The following is a 19615-nucleotide window of genomic DNA, read 5'->3' on the forward strand; positions in this document are numbered from 1 at the left end:
TAAAGCTGTAATGCACTTAGAGAAACAGAAAGGCTGTGACTTGCTCTCCATTTCTCTCTCTAGTGGTGACAGATATGAAAACCAGCTTAGAGAAATTAGACTAAATGTCATTTTTAGCAAACTACAGTTAGAGGAGTTAGGCATACTACACATTTTCCTAGTGTAATTACATTAAAATATTTTAAAACATTCCATTTACATTAAAATATTAAATCCAATAATTCAACTTTTCTCTAAAAAACAGAGGATCAAAAGCAAGTGAAACAGTCAGCTGCAGAAACATGAGTAATGCTTGTTCATGGAATCCAGGCTCCCTCTGGTGACAAGAATGCAACTGGAATCATTCACCCATAAAACCAAAACTACAAACCCTAAGGGCATAAAAAACAGGATTCACTCATTCACTTGTATCGGTTTTGAACAGTATTCTTAATATAATGATCAAAATCTATGTTAAATAATGTTATATTTTCCAAATTCACCTAGTACTTCAAATATTCCATGACATAACAAAGTACAAGAAATGAAAACTTTTTTAAAATCACTGTGCTTACTTAGTTTTTAGCTAAGGATTTCTAAAGAAGGATTAAAATACTTCTCACAGTTCTCCGTTAATACTTAAAAACAAATAGTGTTATTTCTCACAGGTAATTATGTGATACTAATGTCTGTCAAAGGACTGCTAGGGAATAGGTAGGAAATCACAACAGACAAAAGATTGACATTAGCTCTGCTTTTAACTTTTGTCTCACATTAGTGTTACTTGACGTGGAATTTACCATTACAGTACTTCAATATATACAGATGTTATCAGTATCCAATTTCCACATTATTTGTAGAACTAAGTAGTGTCTTACAGAAAGCTAATGTGAATTTAATACATTTTCTATTATGTTACTGATATTCCTCTTTCAACATCCTCAAAACCACAGAATAACAGTTGAAGTCGGAATTCACTGTGAGAGTACAGCAGAAACTATCTACAACCAGGACGAACCACAGACAATGACAGAGACAGACAGTGACACAGACAATGGCATCGAGAGCATGGAGTCTGCTGAGGATAACTTCCACAGATGATGAAAGGGCCAACTATGGCAGGGGGTTGAAACTAGATGCCATGCCAAAGCAGCTCCCTAGCCCAGGTTGCACAGGTAGGCGTCCAGGCGGGTCTTGAACGTCCCCGGAGAAGGAGACTCCACCACCTCTCTGTGCAGCTGTGCCACTGCTCCGTCACTGCACTGTGAAGAAGTTCCCATGTACATTTGTGCAGAACTTCCTGTGCATCAGTTTGTGGCCATTTCCCCTCGTCCTGTCACCACACACTGCAGAGAAGACTTCAGCCTTGTCCCTTTGCCTCCCGCTCCTTAAGATATTTACAGACATGGATCAGACCTCCTCAGTCTTCTTTTTTCAAAGCTGAACAGACCCAGGTCTCTCAGCCTTTCCTCATAAGGGAGATGCTCTATGTCCTTTATCATCTTTGTAGCCCTCCGCTGGATTCTTTCGAGAAAGATCCCTGTCTTTTTTGTACTGGGGAGCCAGAACTGGACACAGTACTACAGGTGAGGCCTCACCAGGGCAGAGTAGAGGGGGAGGATGACCTCTCTTGACCCTGATTTCCAGGGACAGAAGTTATATTACAGACAAGCTGCATTTGAAAAGAGTACAACTCTCAAAAATGCAAAAATACATTTCCAAAAATTGACTTACATCAAACATATGTGGCCTCACAACAGAATAAATAAGGAGCCAGAAGCATGCTTTGTGCAGGTCCTGATTCACAGAAGTGCAGCAGAAGAGAGTTCCCAGTATTTTCTCTTACTGTCTTCCTAAATCGTATATTCAGGAAACTATCCACAGAGCAGGAATACTAGGCATATTTTTGACATACAGCCTATTTTTGAATTAATATATGAAATTTATTAAAGAAAAACTCAATGGTCAATTTCTCCTAATATACATCTGCTACTTTACCTCTTTGCATTAGAGCTTGCATTTATGGTTTCAAGTAGAGTCCAGAAAGTATTACATGGTACCTGAGTGGAGCAGTGCACCAAAATATATCTTCACCATACTGAGAAAATAACCATAGATAAATAATGTGAACATTTTAATTCAACTCATTTTGCTGACAACGTGAGCATCAAAAGGCACTTTGAAAACTTAACCTTTGGGCCTGAGCAATTTGTTAAATGAAGCATCCAACACGACCAAAGTGATGAAAGGTACTATAATTAGTTCTAGAAGTTAAAATAGTACAAGTAAAATGCTCGTTCATTCTTTTCAATGGACACGATACCAGCTGAAGGTCAGTAATTATGACTGGAATACAATGACCATACTAGAGAGAGAAAGAACATGTTCTGAAGAGAGGGCACACTCTAACAAAAGATATCAGTCAAGAAAATGTAGGAAAACATCCACAAAAAAAGCATTCCTGTTATAAATTCTGTCGATAAGCAGAGACAGGATTTCTTTTTATATTTCAGACCTTGGAAGTACAGCTAAATAAAAATGAAATAAAACCAAGATCACAAAACTGTAATTAAACAAATTTAGAAAATATGTGAAATACACTCTGATTTAATTCAAGAGATTGTGTTCTAAATATTCAAAACTCAAAAATGTGCCAGGACACAACAGAACTCAGTTCTATGATAACAAGAGAGCTATTTTATCATTTATCATTTTATCATTCAAATAAAAGTTTGTGTCAGTGAATCACTGACTGTGAGAGAGCCTTAATGCTGATGAGAGATATTTTAACTTTTTTCTGTATTTGTGGATGTGATGGAAAAAAAACAAAAAACAAACAAACAAACAAAACTTAAGCATTTTGTTAAGGTGCATAAGAAATGAAGTTAACAAGTTGCTACAGAAAGCACTGCATTAATGAAGACTTTCTCCATTTTTTCCCTGTACTGGACTACACAAGGGATGGTGTGACAGCAGCAGACTTTGCTGTTCTGCAAAATGTCCCATTTGGGTTGTTGCATCATTAAAAAAAATGGTGCGAAATGACATTCCTCAGAGCACAAAAGATAATTCATCAGTACTGAAGAACTCTTTTAAAGAGTCTTTTCAGGGAATAGCTGGAATTCCAGGGATAATTTTAAAGGACACTGATTAATTACAGAGACTAATGTTTGCTGAGAATTTTTATCTAGTATCTGTAAACAACATAGTCTAAGTATAGCCTTGTAAGCAGTAAAAACCTTTCACTCTATGTTGTTTTGATCTAGATACTGTCTGTTCTTTCTTACTTGACAGTTCTGTGACTTTTAATTTGTATGTTCCTGCTGACTTGAGAACTCTACTTGGGATGCATTTCACGTGACTGACAAGGACAGTGGCCTTAGCTCCACTGTTAACCAAGACACACTCTTGAACTGCACATGCAGGTACACATGTGTAACAGCAGGCACCTGCAACATTTCTCAGTAATTTCATAATTGCTAAACAAAGATAATTAAGACCGAACAAGCCACAGACTGGTTACACAAGTGCTCCAAAAAAACTCTCAGGCTAAGCAGCATGGACTCTCATTTGATTTCCCTGGCAGATTAATCACATTCTTCTTACTTCCCTTTATCCTCCAGAGGTGGAGAGAAGGTCTAGATTTGACTTTACATTTATACCTATATAAACATATAAAAATATGTATACAGTTATGTGTGTGTGTGTGTACATGCAGTTGTATGCAAGAGCATAGTGAGAAATAAGAGTGATACATATTACACAGAGGAAACACAACAGCTGAAGAGTCCCAGACCATGGAAGAGGAAAAAATGCCACCATCTCTCAGCACTCTGTTCAGCATGAACACTAAAGAGAGCTAAGCGACCTTGCAAGTCAGATAAAGCGGATATCAGCTGAGCAAAAACACACAAGTGTTTGAAGCTAAATAAGGTAGAATCTTTATATCCATCTATAAACTTGTGCTGTGCTTTTTATATATGCTAAGTAAAATGATCTCAGAGAACAGCACTGTCATTAAAATCCTTTTCAAATATGTTGGGAAATCAATCATGTAAGTGTAGCAGCTGTCAAAGGTAAATTAACGTTGACTAAATTAGCACCAACCTACTCATATTTGTGCTCCACTATGATCTAGGTAAGACTCACTTCATAAGGATGTCAGAAGTTTTCAAAGCACTTAAGATTATATTCACAAGTTGTACCTGCTATTTCCGTAAGCACAGCTGTATGATCATTTTCTGCCAACTGCACAAATCCAACTTCATTTTTGAAATGATCAATTCCTTGAAAAGACAAATCCACTGTTTTTCCTTTTAGGAGATCTTCTACAAAATCCTTGCTGTCAGAAAGAGCACCAACTGCTCTGTGAAGAGGAAAGAAAATGTGTATGTCAAAGGCAAATATTTTAGTATTGCTTATATATTATTAATCTCTCTATACAAAAATCTCAAAAGCATTTTTAATATTGATTTACTATTTACTCAGGTACTTTGTGCTACTTGTTATCAGTGCAGTCAGTATTCTCACTATTTAATAATGCCAAACTGGTTCACACACGCTGCTGTACAACTGTAGAAACAGTAAGGCAGACTTAGCAGCAGATGTAATTCCTGAAAAGAATTCATCAGAATGACCAGATACTAAGATGACAGTGTCTCTATCACACCCTGCATCACATTTAAGATGCTTATTCAGAAGCATCTGGTTTTCTATTCTTAAAGTGATTTACTTTTGTTCGTGCTCTGATATCTGAGTGGGACGCTAAGATTCTGCTTCCTTCAAAGTTGCTACAGAATGTTACTTAAAATTGTAAACTCTTTTATTAATTTTATTAAAAATATATTAATTTTATAAAATTTTATTCAACTATAAACATTATAGTGACATTTTCTAGGAAAATAGTGATAAAACTATATGGAAATTCCTATTAAGCTCATTAGAACTGACAGGAAAATAAGTACCACCAAAATCAGTGCTTTCAAAGACAGAAGTAGCATGCACAAATAATCCACATGCAGTTTAGGGTAACAGCACCAACCCTCAGAATCTTCTCATCACTTCAATTAGCCCTATTAGGTACACACATGGGAACATGAAATATTTGTTTTGAACTGCACTTGTTTTGAAATTATACAGGACTGAGAAGAACCCTATGTTCTTAATGTCTTCTAAAGATCTCTCACATGCTCTTTAGTTCTAGAATTGGAAGCTTTCACTAAAGCAATGCTGGCTTTTTAAGCTCTAGATGGCAGTAATAGGATAAAAACTCAAGAGTTTATTTTACTCTTTTTATAGCAACTGGATGAAAGGCATCAGTGTGATTTCTGACGTGCTTGTATTTTTTATGCTTGTACATACATATACAAACATCTCTACATGCTTTTCCAATGTGCTTAGTAATATGGAGTACTGATGAGAACCACACAGTTAACTGGAACCAAGGCCGGGTTAAGAAAATTACTTGATTACATGACAAAAAGAAATCCTTGATTGATATAGGGAGTGCTGTCAAAACTCTTACATGCTTTCTTTACGTTATTTTAATTCTCACATTCTTGATTTTATACAGTCTTAGAAGTGATGTAAAGTGCATTTATGAAGGCCAGATTGCAGCCTGTTAGAAAGCTCCTATGCACACTGCAGGTCTGGAATCCCTTACAAAGAGAGGCTTAAAATACAGATCTTCTATTTCCATGGCAAAAGCTAAATGTACTAAAAGACAGTACAAAGAGCTTCAGCTCAGCTGCATATTATGTTTAGAACAGTCTTATCACATGTTTGGACTCCAAATAGCATTCAAAACATTTCATTTCTGTATAGAAAGAGGCACTATATGATAATAGTGTAGATATCTGAATAACTTTTAGATCCAAACTTATGAATTTGTGAACTCTCAGATGCCTAGATCACTAGTTGCAGGGTTTTTTTTTTGAGGAATTACTGTCACTCAACATTACAGGCAGGTTCTTTTGCCAGTCTGGATCTTGATTTCTTTCCATTAACGTGGCATCAAAAACTGGCGATGAAAGGAAAATGCAACTTTTCAGTCTTCAGGTTCTCACAGATTATTAAAAAGTAAACATCAGTTATAAGAAAAAATTAGAATCCCATATAATAGAAAACACAACCTAGAATACCTGAGGACAGCTGAGCTAGATAGCTGCAGGAAGCACCTGGCCAGGAAAGGGGAGAATCCCTGGGGATGCTGCTGCTGACTAGAAGACAGCTCCTGTGCTCCTGGACTGTGGAGTTCTGCTGGGAGAGGCAGAAAAGAACTCCATAAGCACGTGCCCAGGTGGCCATCAGACAACAAGAGCTGAGAGGAGCTCAAGGTGTGGCTAAGGATACTGAATTTGGCAATATTTGTTTTGATACACAGGTTAGGATTGTAAAAAAATTAATTATTAATGATAAGGCATATTTGCCTTCGAAATAACCTCTCACACTCCCTTTTTAAAAAGTTCATACTCAAATCCCTTGAATAATAACCTTGTTCTGCCTCTTTTCACCAATTCTCACGTGCCACCATAGTTCCCTCATCAACCAGAGGAAGCGTGTTTGCTCCTGGAGACAAAAGGAACATGGAAAGAGGAGCCCAGCAGATGTAGAATACCTTCCTTTCAGCTCCTGACTATCCACTTCTTTCTTTTCAGAGCGTTGAAGGAGGAAGCTGACAAATTCATAGCTCACAGGAGGAAAGGTAAGAACATAGAGGCAAGTGTTACCCACAAGCAGGGCAACTGCTTTAGACACACTGGTATCTCATTATTTTTAAGTGTTGTTTTCAGCCAAAGTACTTTCCACTTCTTGCTAACATTCTCTGCACTGAATTTTTACTTCCTTTTGAGCCATCTGTACTTTAAAAGCAAAACCTTTTGGGGATAAAAGTGATTTGCCACACACTTATTAGACACACTACTTAGTAATTGAATTGCCATATGTCTCACTGCTCTTGTTAATTGTTGATCTAGATAATTCAGTGTATGGACTGCATGTCTGTTAAGACCACTAAAGATACACAGATGATAGAAGCCCCTTGAAAGAACTCCTCTCGGGGAGATGGAAATCGTGGGGCTTTTCTTTAACAGAAAGAATTTATACAAGAACATAATGAATTTTGATTCATGAGCAACTCACAAAATTGATGTGTAAACACTGAAGGATTCCCAGATGTTTGTATAATGCCAGCAGGCTATTTATCAACATTTTAATTAACATCAGTTGTCAGCAATCTTATTTTACAATTACAGTGTGAATATATAGAGATAGCATATGTAAGCTACTAGATACCACATCTATATAGAAACTGACAAGAAAGTCTGTGCAGAGCAGGACTGTGAAACACAGGGTTTTGAATTCAAATCACAATTATAGCTAGACACACAACCTACTATCCTAAACATTTGTAAATTACAGCTGTACAGATCTGAGTTTTATTCACATGAAGAACTTCACACTAACACTGAACTTGTACCTTGATGTAGGCTTGTCTGAAAGTTATACAGCATGTGATAAAGAGCAAATGCCACCAAACCAAAAAATTTCATTTTTATACAGGAAAGTCACATATAACATTTATATACATGGCATAAAAGTTGTAGAAAAGCATGTGTATTATGCAGTGACTTCTGTATGATCAAATGCTCAGCTATTTCCCTGAAGCAATATGAGGCAATATAAACACCTCTTTAAGCATGAGTGCACTTTGGAGGCACTTAGAGGCATAAAAAATTAACTGCATGAGACAGTATCTTGCAGCTAAGACTTATTTCATTACATCTTTCATTGACAATTACTAACTTGGCCTACAATATTTACTGACCTCTGAAAATCTGAAAGTCCCTCCGTTAATCTGTTTAATGTCCCCTACAACCAAAACACAGTTTTGAAATGACTGCTTTACCAAACATGAGATTTTTGCATGCAAGTTCAGCATATGTTGTGAAACATGCAAGAAGAGTGTACTTTGGGCACAACTCATGACATACCATTAAGTATGGTATGAAATAGCTAATACTAAGATTAGCAATTAAAGAGCAACATCAAGTAAATATTCAGTAACCCCAATAATTCAGGGCTTACGAAAAGCATCAGTTATTCCTTCTGGTCTTTTTGCAAAACTACTTTTCCAAAATACCTACATGCTAATTTCTTCTTTGCTGGATAAATGCATCACTAACATAGTGACGTGCAACGAGCCACAGTGTACCATTGCTTTGGAAAGCCTGTCATCCTTCTGTATTATTGCATCTTGGACAGCCCGAATGCTGCCAGTAATCTGGGGAGACAGAGACACAGAAAAAACAGTTAGCCATTATGATTACTGCATCTCATAATGCACATGAATAAGAAAGTACACAAACTGAAGTCAAATGTTTACGTAGAAACCATTCTTGCAGAAGGAGTTTTTTTGTTCTGTAACAAAGCAGTACTAGCTGATCTGAGTAAACTCAAAGCAAATACAAATGCAGAGATTGACAGAGAACTGGACACTTCCCAACACGCCTGAACAGGAGCTAGGTTCCCCAAGATGAGAAATTCCTAGAACAGCTTACGATTGTGTGGTTGTATGCTGACAGCAGCCCAGACCAGGGGCTTCTTTAGTGAATTCCTCCACTGTTTGTTGAGCATGTTATCTGCTACTTACAGACAAGCACCTGAAAAGTGTTAGCGGTCTTTGGAGGATTGAGATCAGGCACATTTAAAGCAGAGAATTTTCCCTTTTTTTATTTTTTTGGGTGGAGATACCCAATTCACAATTCTGATCTTCCTGTCCAAAAGAAAGTACAGTTTACATCTGACTGACTGACAAAATGAGTTACTTCTTTAAACCGCAGGAAGCAAAGACAAATCAGCTTTGGTGTACATGGTCTAAAAGAAGCACATAGAAAACATCAATGTGATCTTTACTTGAAACTCACTGGTGAATACTTAACAAACATACTATATATATTGACTTTTATATGAGCAGAAGTAGCTATTAAGCTAAAAATAGCTGTATATATTTACACTTTTAATTATAATGAACATATACATTCCTGAAATGTAATGGGAGCAAGCAGCACTTTTCTGACCCATGTTGTTAAGATGGGTTTTGCCATGCAGGAATTTAACCTAATACATCTAGTAGTATCTATATTTAAGTATTTAGAGCACCACACAGTAAAGAATTAGTATCTAAAGCACCACACAGTAAAGAATTATAACTGAATGGTATCAACTCTAGGGAGAGCAGCAAAGGACAAAGGAAGTTAAAAGCCAGAAAAAAGTGATACAGAATCTACAAAACCAGAAGTGTTTTTAGTACCGTAGCACACATGAAGAAAATCACACCAAAACTTTGATTATAAATCATGTTGTAAGAAGACCACTTCCCTTCATCTGTCAGAACTTATCCTGGCTATTTGACACATTTATTGTAGTCTCAGATACAGGAGAAATTTAAGCCATATTTAAAGAAGAAACTGCTAAGCACAATCCCTGATAGTTACAAAGTATTGACTGCATAATTATGCTTTTAAACTAAAGCAAAAATAGTTATTCCAGTAAAGAAAAAAGCCTCAAAAGTGAAATGATGTTATCATAACAATTACTATTTCATTCATTTTTTCATTATTTTCAACTACTGCTTCTAAATGTAACTTACAGCTTTGCAGCTGTCAGTGAAAGGGAAGGGATACATGTAAGCATCCAAACTACTCAGAATACATACAAAAGGTCTGGAGCCATGTAATCATAGCCATCAAACCCTACCCTAGCTCTGAAGATCAGCATTATTCAGCATTCATATTAGTAGCCAACACCTCACCCTGCCTCACCTATACTGTTTTCTGAGTAGTGCTTCCCAGTCCTTTCCTGCTTACATCCTGACCCCCTGGACTACCACCACCTCCCCCCTTTAGCTATCATATCACGCTGACAATTTCATTAACTCAAGATTCCCTGAGTTAAAGAGATGTCACATATTACTTCTGAAGTCTTGAAATGTAATTAAAGTGAAAGCAAGGAAAATGTTTAACTTCTGAGAGGAACAGTTCATTAAGTGAAATTAAGAAACATCCCTTAATACAACATGGTTCCTTGTGTAAAGCTCAAAAAACTATATAAAATATGAAGAAAGAGCAATTATGCCTAAAACACTTCACTAGAATAAAATCAGATCTTACAAAAGGAAGACCTCTAATTGCTAACTGAAATACTACTAGTAATTACCAGATCCCTGCTGGCTATTAAGAAACCAGATGTCTTAAGTCTGAATTTTGGCTACTGTTGCCTATGCAAATTCCAACATGTATTTTCTACTTCCATAATAACTCCACATCTGATGCAAATGTTAACAAAACTTTCTAGCAGTCTTGGAATTCCTAAATGCTCTGAGACGTAATGTATTTGTCCCATTACCTCTGTAAATGAAAGAACAAATACACAGCATATTAACAAAGAAGTGAGTTTAGTTAAGATTTTTCCACTCAGTCATCAACTCAATGTAACAACTGTGAGCAGTAATTCTCAATTATCAGATTATGTAACTCCTACATTAATTGTTGTTGTTAAGTCATGGAAGAGACAAGAAGATATTTCAGTGCAAGATGGCAAAAAAAGATCAGCGACAGTAGTGTTAGGCTATCCTAAAATCGTCCTGAAAAGGGAGAGTTTCTGCCATCTCTTCTTCACATAACATTTTCTGAAGAATCAAAGACCGCACTGTAATTTTCAAACCTAGCTTACATTATTTTCATTCCAGATTCTCTCTGTCTTTGACTTTCACTGAAAACAGGTAGTACAGATGCAGAATGAGTTAAAATTCACCTAAGAACTAGGTTATTGTTAGGTTAAACGTGTGCTAATTACAGGAAAATAAGTTTCCAAGACTTCACTGCGCTTCTTGAATTCATTTCAACAGCATCTCACTAAAACAACAGCTTTTAAATAAGATGATAAATTTTACAGGAAACTTTTAGAAATACAAAATGTAAAGTTAAAACAGCAACAGATCCAAATTTAAAATGGATTGTATGAGGAGAGCTAGAATTACTGCAGTGTTTTTCCTATCAAAGGAAATGTCTCTCTTCCTTACTCCATGTGAATGACAATGAAACAGTGGAGAGGGAGAAATTAAGGCAGTTTTGATCAAAATAATGTGAATTCCATAAGACAGAATAAAAAGATAACTTTTCTCTAGTCTTTCCCAGATGAGTAATTTTATTCACAAAGATGTTTGTTAAAGAAGTTAACTGATTGAATAGGCTGCTAAGGTTCTAAAAATACCTGAAAAAATAAGCTTGCTCAAGCTCAAACACCGCTCTACTTATGAACACATGCAACTGTTGAAGTAATTCTAGTTATATTGAATTGCTGTACTAAAGAATATCACCTCTGGATTAGTAATTGGAAGAGAAATGAAATAATTTGGCTGATATTGTTTTTTCTTCTTCTTCTTTCTCTCACTGCCTTCTGGAATTTCCTTTCCAGTACTCCTTTTCCTTTTCTTTTCCGTATTTATGCCAGAGGCTGTATGCGCTGCAAAGAAAAAAGAAAATACTTTCAGCATATAAACAAATCAGAACAAAGATACACTTAATATCATGTCTAATAATCCTTACTATTGCTTCAGTCAGCTGGCTGGAGCACATCTTCCCAGGCATCTAATCTGCCCAAGCACTAAACTGTCTGACTGGGACTCTACTCCAGCCTCCATAACATAGCCACACAAGTGCAGTACCATACTTGAACTAAAAGTCTGTACATCTAGGCAGTGTTTATAAGCTGTTAATATACACAGATGGCTTCCAAACTACTGCTGTTCTTCATTTAGCCAAGCTGCTGCAGTGGACTAGGCTGGCAACTGTCCACAACTGAACACGGACATGACTTCAGAGCAAATTCCCCATGTAATGCATTTTACAGTACAAAACATGACATGCAGGCTTATTGAAGGAGAAAGTTGTGGTAGACAAGGAGTGGCCAACCTATATAGTTCACAGACCAAACCCAGCCAAAAGAAAATTTAAGTCTAGTCCCTCTTCCTTTCTCAAAGACCTCTTCCAACCTTACTAAATAAATAAAAGTGCATATCCTCAGTTTTTCTGTGTGCTACGAATTACTTTTCTCACAGCTTATTTTGTTTTCAGCCCCTCTCCACTGTCCAATAACAAGTGCACTTCTAGCTACATGCTAGGAATACACATCTGGAAGGCAGCTGATAAAAGCCATCACTTCAGCAGCTCGTATACAGTAATGTGAACAGATGTATACGAGACATCATCATCGTGCAGCTCACTGCAGCAATTAATCAAGAAACAAATTTTTAACATGCTCAAGTATCTGCAGGACTGAGGACTAATAAACCCCTGAACCTGGTTCTTTTTGCATGGAGACTCTACTTCACATGCCCAGCCTACCTGTGCACTCCAACAGACAGGATCAGGAACTCTGTGCAGAATGTGTCTATGCTTTTACGCTATTTCCATTTAAATACACTTACTAGCAAATTCATCTTCAATATCTGTGTGGGCAAATGGCATTTCTGCCATCAGAGAATCTACAGCATCAGCAGGAGGACACTGCTTTTTTTCCTCTTGCTTCCTTTTTTTATTCCCTTTAGCGATTTTCTTCTTGAGCTGCATGTTCTCCAGCACATCTGTAATAAATTTAAAATAACACACTGGGTCTGAGTTTTCGATATAAACAACTACATGACATTATACATAAGTAATATTCAAAGCATACATCTCTCTGCTTCTCAGCAAATAAATAATGACATAGATCTGCTTTAAGAATGCTACTCTTCTTCCGTGACAACATATCAGCAAAAATACTTCAACACTTCCTGTGAAATAGCATAAAAAGATAGTTCAGTCTTCTACATTTAACAGCTTATGACCAAGAATAAAACAATACAAGTCTTCATATGTCATGTAAAGCTCACACTGGATAACAGTAATGACATGTGAAATTCAGTGCAGATAAACACTAGTAAATTATTTCCAATGTAAACACGCTGGAAATGAGGCATGAAAGAGCAGAAAAGGAATTCTACAAATTCACATGAAAAAGAGTTCTCAGCTGAGTTCTCAGCTGACTACATCATGCAGGAATTAGATGATTATTTCAGTCCTCCATCCCCCACGCAGTGCAATATGTGTATTAAACTACACCTTAAGAAATCAAAAATCAGTACCTCCTCTAGCAACAGAGAATGTACACATAAACAGACATCCAGGAGTACTCTCTTGGGACAGCTTCACAATGTTATTACTGTAGTGGAAGAAGCCTTGTGTCAAAATTGTAATTTATCCCAGGACAACTTATTATGACAGACAACACACTTCAAAAGCTTCTCTTGTGACCATTGCAGGTAGTCCAAATCTGGCCCAAGGGGAAAAACTGGCAGCAAAAGCACATGTTATGGTATTGTGGCATGCAAAGCTATGCTACATGTGTAAAATCAGCAGTACAGAGCCAGTCAGGGCTATTGGGATGATAAACAAAAGAACATCCTGATTACATTGTAACTCCAGCCTAAAGTAGGGAGGCGTAGGTCGCTATGTGGTTGTGGTCTGACACGTAAATCTGGGGTGTGTGTATTGCAGATTATGCTTGCCTTCTGCCCTGTAGGCACGCACATAGCATGTGCTGAGCTGCAGCAGGCTGCAGTGCAACTTCATTGTGGCCTTCCAATATTTAAAGGGAATTTATAAACATGAAGGAAATCAACTTCTTACAATAAGAAGTAAATAGTGATCGGACAAAGGTCTTTTGGTCTTAAACCAAAGCAGGGGAGATTTAGATTAGACACTGGGGGAAGTTCTTCATGGAGAGAGTGGTGACATGCTAGAGCAGGTTGCCCAGAGAGGTTCTGGGTGCCTCAACCCTGGAAGTGTTTAAGGCCAGACTGGATGTTACCCTGGACAACCTGATCCTGTACTTGATCTAGAAGTGGACAACTTAGGAGTGTTGGAACTTGATCCATGAGGTCCCTTTCAAGGTCTCCCTCGAGCTCTGTCTTCTGTGGACTGAACAATCCCAGTTCCCTTCATAAGACTTGCGCTGCAGTCCCCTAACCAGCTTTGCTGATCCCCTCTGGACATGCTGCAGGGCTTCGTCTTCCTTGCAGCGAGGGGTCCAAAACTGAATGCAGTTCTTGAGATGCAGCCTCACCAGAGCTGAGTACAGGGGGACAGTCTCCTCCCGGTTCCTGCAGGCAAAGCTATTTCAGCTACAAGCCAGGACTCCATTGACCTTCTTGGCCACCTGGGCACACTGTCAGCTCATGCTCAGAGCCCAACATCCCCAGGTCCTCGCGCCCGCCCTCCCGCAGCCCGGCCCCGCAGGTCCCGGTCCCCGCACCGTGCTCCGGAGTCGGGCTGCCCGCGAAGGAGCGCTCCTCGCCGCCCTCCGTTCCTGCCGCCGTCGCCGCCGGCCGCAGCGCCATGGGACCGGACCGCGGGGCGAGCAGGGGCCGCTGGGCGAGGAGGGCCGCCGGCCGCACCGAGCAGAGCGCGGGGAGCAGCCGGCGCAGCACACACTGCATGTCCGGGCGGGACGAGCGAGACTGCCCGCCGAACGGCACGGAGCCGGGAACGGAAGCAGCGCCGTCCGGCCCGACAATAGAGGGACGCGAGGCCGCAGGCGCGGGACTTCAGGCCCCGGCGCGGGGCATGGCGGGAGGCGGGCGGAGCCGGGGCTGCTCCGAGTCATCGGCGTCTGGGGTGCGTGGGGGTGGCTGCTCCTCTGAGGGAGGAATACAGGACTCTATTTTCCTGCTTAAATAAAGACTTTGTGCCCCTTGGAAATAAAGCTCTGGCGCTGTGTTCTGTGGGTGAAGCCAAATGAAATCCTGCCTTGTGTTTTTGCAGATCTGTCTGTGCATACAGACAGGATCTGAAGGGGCTGATTGTGTATATGGCGGCGTGGATTCTTACTTTCACTTTTAAAGGGAGCGTGTGAGGAGGAGGGGGGGAAATATATATATATATATATAAATAAACTGATGACCATTAGTGGAAAGAAGCAGCACAGCTACAGGTTGGAAGCTGAGAGACCCGTGAAAATGGCATGAGTTTCTGTACGATGCTCATCTGTAGCTTTCCTTCAGGGGGTATAGAATCTGTTTGCAAATGCTTCACAACTGTTTCAACCCATTTCATGCTGTGTTTGCCCTTAGTGTCTTTCACACAATATTTTCATTACATCTGCATAGTTTTTTAGAAACCACAGGCTGAATGTGACACAAATCTGAGTGTTGGGAAATCAGGGAAGCCTGAGCATAAGGCTGCTGGCAGTGTTTCCTACTGTGTGTTTCATCTGACTTATCAGCTGTTGTAAGAAGACTCATGCAAAACATGGTCACCTCTTTCTGGCCTGTTTAGCACTGATGAGTGAAATACTTAAAATAAAAATTCAATTCCGTGGGGTTACGGATCAAATAAGAAGATTTTTTTTTTTTAATTAAATGTATTCGTAGAAATGTGAATGTAAAACACAGTGTTTGATTGGAAGCAGCTCCCAGACAATTCACAAGGTGATTTGCTGAATTCTTCATCAAGAAACCTCTAGAAACAAATTACAGTTTGTACGGTTGACAGAGGAATCTAAAGCGATACTAGATAAGTGAGTATTTAGCAGTCCTCATAACAATTTGCAACAATGCATTTTGGTGAACCTAAAAGTATTTCTATTCAATAGTCACGCCTGCCTAAATACCACAAAAGTTACGTAGTTGTCACTGACCTGGTGCCCATCTGATGCAAGCCAGTATGTGCGTTGTTGCAAATGTTTAGGTTTGGGCTAATGCCAAAGCTTTATCAGTTTTCTGTGGCCTTGTCTTTATTAGGGAGAGTTTCTGATTAACATCACAGTGGCACAGTTGTCCCTTTGAGGAGAGAAAATCAGAACTCATGTGTCAGCTGAGTGATGCTAGCAGAAAGAGGAAGCAAAGAGCTCTACAAATGGATCTGTGTATACAGCCACACTGCTAGTGCCTGTTTGTCTCTCACCTGGCTGCATCCTAATCCATCATTTAAATCAATTTTAGTAGAGAGTAAGAGAATTCAGAAGCACGGTATTCCCACACCTTTCCTAAAAAATGAGTGATCTGAGAGAAAAGAGATTGATTTAGCTCCTGAAAGAAAACAAGTGCTGTGTGTAGATTTTTCCCTAAAACAGTGGCAGCTGGCCATGAGTACTGGTCATCGTGTTAGATTATAGGTCACAGCACTTTTTATCAACATGTATTCTCTCTTATCTTAGACAAACAAGAGAGATGTGGGAGCTGTGAGTATTCAGGACATGGTTTACTTGTGGGAGATTTGGAAATAAAGGGAGAAGAACAAAATGCATTTCAGGGAGGCCTAAGTATTGAAAGATGTGGGAGGGAGTTGAGGATATCGTAATGGGAGGACAACATGACTATAGGGGAAGCTTTGGCTATTGTGATATGGTGGGAGGATGCAACTGATATGAAACAAGGCTTTGCTGCAGCCACTGCTGATTTAATTTGGATTTAATTTTATACAAAATTTCTTTACAACTTCAATCAGACAAAGATTACGGTGTTGTATTTGCCTTCACATCTTCCCACCCTATTCATCTAATTTTGCTTCTCTGAACCAGACTGAAATGACACAGGGCCATATTTGCAGGAAGGCATATACCCCTTAATGGAAATGGAAGAAGATACCTCTGAGAGAACTGAGACTTAGCAGTATTAGTATGAGTCGTACTGAGGGTGGAGAGGCTGGCTTAGGACATGCCTAACCTCACAAGCACATACATATCTTACAGATCTCTTTCAGAGTTCTACTACATTAATTTCAGTTCATTTATAAATTTCATTCCTTCAGGGATGAGGAATTGAGTGGGGATGCAGAGTAAGGCTCATAGCACCTGTGAAGGAGCTACCAGTTGCTAAGGTAGCAGTTCCAGTCATCCTTGTTCTTTCTTCAGCCCTTGTTCCCTGAAAAAAATACAGTTGTCAGTTGCTGAACCATTTGTCCTGTGCATTATATCTCATTGACTAGTTTTCATGTTTCCGTTTATGTACTTGAAGCAGAGGGTTCAGGATATGCTTTCCTAATCTAATGTTTCTTTCACTCCTCAGCACAAAAAAAAAAAAAAAAAAAAAAATCCATCAGAAGTCATCTGAGTAAACTCATTCTGCAACAGAATTGCCAGTTTTCTCTGTGTTGCTCCTGTGTCAGGTCAATAGAAGCAATTCACTTATTTGCCTGTCTCAGAAGTACAAATTCCATCAAGCAATTAGATATACACACATTTAGTCTCAAAAATTCAGGGTAACCATAATACAAATAATATGATGGAATAGTTCTACTAATTCATGATTTACAATCATCTTCTTAAATGCTTACACACACACAAATGTAGCTATAAAACAGAAAATGAACAATTTTGATGGCTACAATCTTTTTTCTCTTATTCTTCACATGTACCATTCAGATTCGTGCAGAAGGTTTTGTGTAATGGAGACCATTACTGGCAGTCTGCAAAGTGAAGGCACCATTCAGTTTGTTAGGAAACCTCCACAGATGTGTACACTGAAATAAAACCACATTTCTCTTTTTAGAGCCTTAAATAAATCTGGTGGACTTTTTAGCTGCGGAGGTCAGGTTAAGTTTGATCTGAAGTTTCTGTCTCTCTGGAGTTGCTCTTATTTTCTGACTGAAATAGAAACTTAAGAGAAGTGTGTGGAGGGAAAGTGTTTAATCTAAAAAAGAAGACACTGCCCACCATTTTAGAAGCTTGATTTTAAATGCAGTAAATACTGCCAAAAGCCATGCGGAAGTCATGCAGCTCTGACACTAGATCCTGCATTCCTTGAGCAGAAGACACTTTACTGGGAGTCTTAGGCAAGTAAAGAATGCAGTTCTGGATCCAAAATGCATAATATTCCAAATGTGGGTGGGGGAAATATGTATTTTTACTGACTGAACTGAAAAATCTTGAATCTCAGCTGTCTATCTGTTGTGTTTCTTGCTCTCATCTCCCTCCATGCTCATCTATCTGTCCCTCTCTTCAGCCACAAACTTCTCTTCCTTATCTTCCCAAGCTCCAGGTATTACACAAACACCCTGTGTGTTTGTCACCACTGTGCAGGCTTTGTGAGTGGCATTATCTTTTCTCCCCTTTTTATCTGTAGACTTTTGTAAGGTTATGGTGTCTGTGGAATGGAAGCAGTATCTTCCATGCATGTTTACTGAGCACAGAATCCAATTAAAAAACCTGAGCTTCTTATTGCCAGTGTGTAGTGCAGCCCCTTGTGATGTGAAGATCATCACTCTTAGTCCAGAGGCATTTCTGGTGCATGCCTTGGGGTTGTTCTAGAGACGCCCTTCTTTCTCCACAGATGGCACAGATGGCCAGAACAACTAGGCAGGCATCCTGCTGAGCATATCAGTTAAAAGGCACAAGTTTGGGGTAATAAATCCAGATCTACATTTTGTGATAGGCTGGTTTAGAATTAGGGAAAAAGCTTTGTGCTTTGGCTTAGTATTTCAGTCTCTGGCAAAGCCTCTTGGAGCCCTGACAATTAAATTCAGCATCTACTCTCTAAGTGGAAACACTCGTGTCAAGGCAACGTTTCTCGAATGTGACACTAAGCCAGGTCCAGTTGGAAGAACCCAATGAAGACTACTGCCAACGTTGCGAAGCTCAGAAAACATCAGGCAGTGTAGGCTTTGGAACTCCTCCAAGTCAGAGCCTACGTTGGAAGAAATAATTGAGCAGTGTTGTTTTGTGTTTCATGTGAATTTTGAAATTGATTTACCCCTGGTGTGGCTGGAGCTAGCTGCTCAAAAAAATCCCACCCACTGCTTTCACATCAGCAGTCTCTTAAGATGTTTGTTTATATTTAACTAGAAGAATTAAAAGCAAAAACAAAAAACAAAAAAGGAAAGGAAAGAAAGAAAGAAAGAAAGGAGGAAAGGAGGAAAGAAAGGAGGAAAGATAGATAGATAGATAGATAGATAGATAGATAGATAGATAGATAGATAGATAGATAGATAGATAGAAAAAGAAAGAAAGAAAGAAAGAAAGAAAGAAAGAAAGAAAGAAAGAAAGAAAGAAAGAAAGAAAGAAAGAAAGAAAGAAAGAAAGAAAGAAAGAAAGAAAGAAAGAAAAAAAAGAAAAGAAAAGGAAAAGAAAAGAAAAGAAAAGAAAAAGAAAAGAAGAAAAAAAGAAAAGAAAAAAAGCAAAGAAAAGAAAAGAAAAGCAAAGAAAAGCAAAGAAAAGAAAAGAAAAGAAAAGAAAAGAAAAGAAAAGAAAAGAAAAGAAAAGAAAAGAAAAGAAAAGAAAAGAAAAGAAAAGAAAAGAAAAGAAAAGAAAAGAAAAGAAAAGAAAAGAAAAGAAAAGGAAAAGAAAAAAAGAAAAGAAAAGAAAAGAAAAGAAAAGAAAAGAAAAGAAAAGAAAAGAAAAGAAAAGAAAAGAAAAGAAAAGAAAAGAAAAGAAAAGAAAAGAAAAGAAAAGAAAAGAAAAGAAAAGAAAAGAAAAGAAAAGAAAAGAAAGAGAGAAAGAAAGAAAATAAAAACAACTGTTGTTGAAAATACCTTTCCTGTGAGCTATTCAGGGAAACAGTAACTTACTGTCTGGAAGAGAAAAGGGTCCCTGACATAAGAAG

General features: G+C 38.5%; 1 protein-coding gene across 1 annotated transcript in view; it reads right to left on the minus strand.

The window, feature by feature from the left end:
- The window catches only part of AKAP7 (A-kinase anchoring protein 7), a 70092-nt gene extending 55410 nt beyond the window's left edge, over positions 1-14682 (minus strand). The window contains 6 exon segments of the mRNA XM_065734028.1: positions 4185-4345; positions 8124-8260; positions 11357-11502; positions 12467-12622; positions 14332-14601; positions 14604-14682. Coding sequence (XP_065590100.1) covers positions 4185-4345; positions 8124-8260; positions 11357-11502; positions 12467-12622; positions 14332-14601; positions 14604-14682 — 949 coding nt within the window.
- Between the last annotated feature and the right edge of the window lie 4933 nt (positions 14683-19615).

Source organism: Cyrtonyx montezumae, unplaced genomic scaffold (genome assembly GCF_038088225.1).
Source record: "Cyrtonyx montezumae isolate F1298 unplaced genomic scaffold, pur_monq_1.0 scaffold_0, whole genome shotgun sequence".
Classification (NCBI taxonomy): domain Eukaryota; kingdom Metazoa; phylum Chordata; class Aves; order Galliformes; family Odontophoridae; genus Cyrtonyx; species Cyrtonyx montezumae.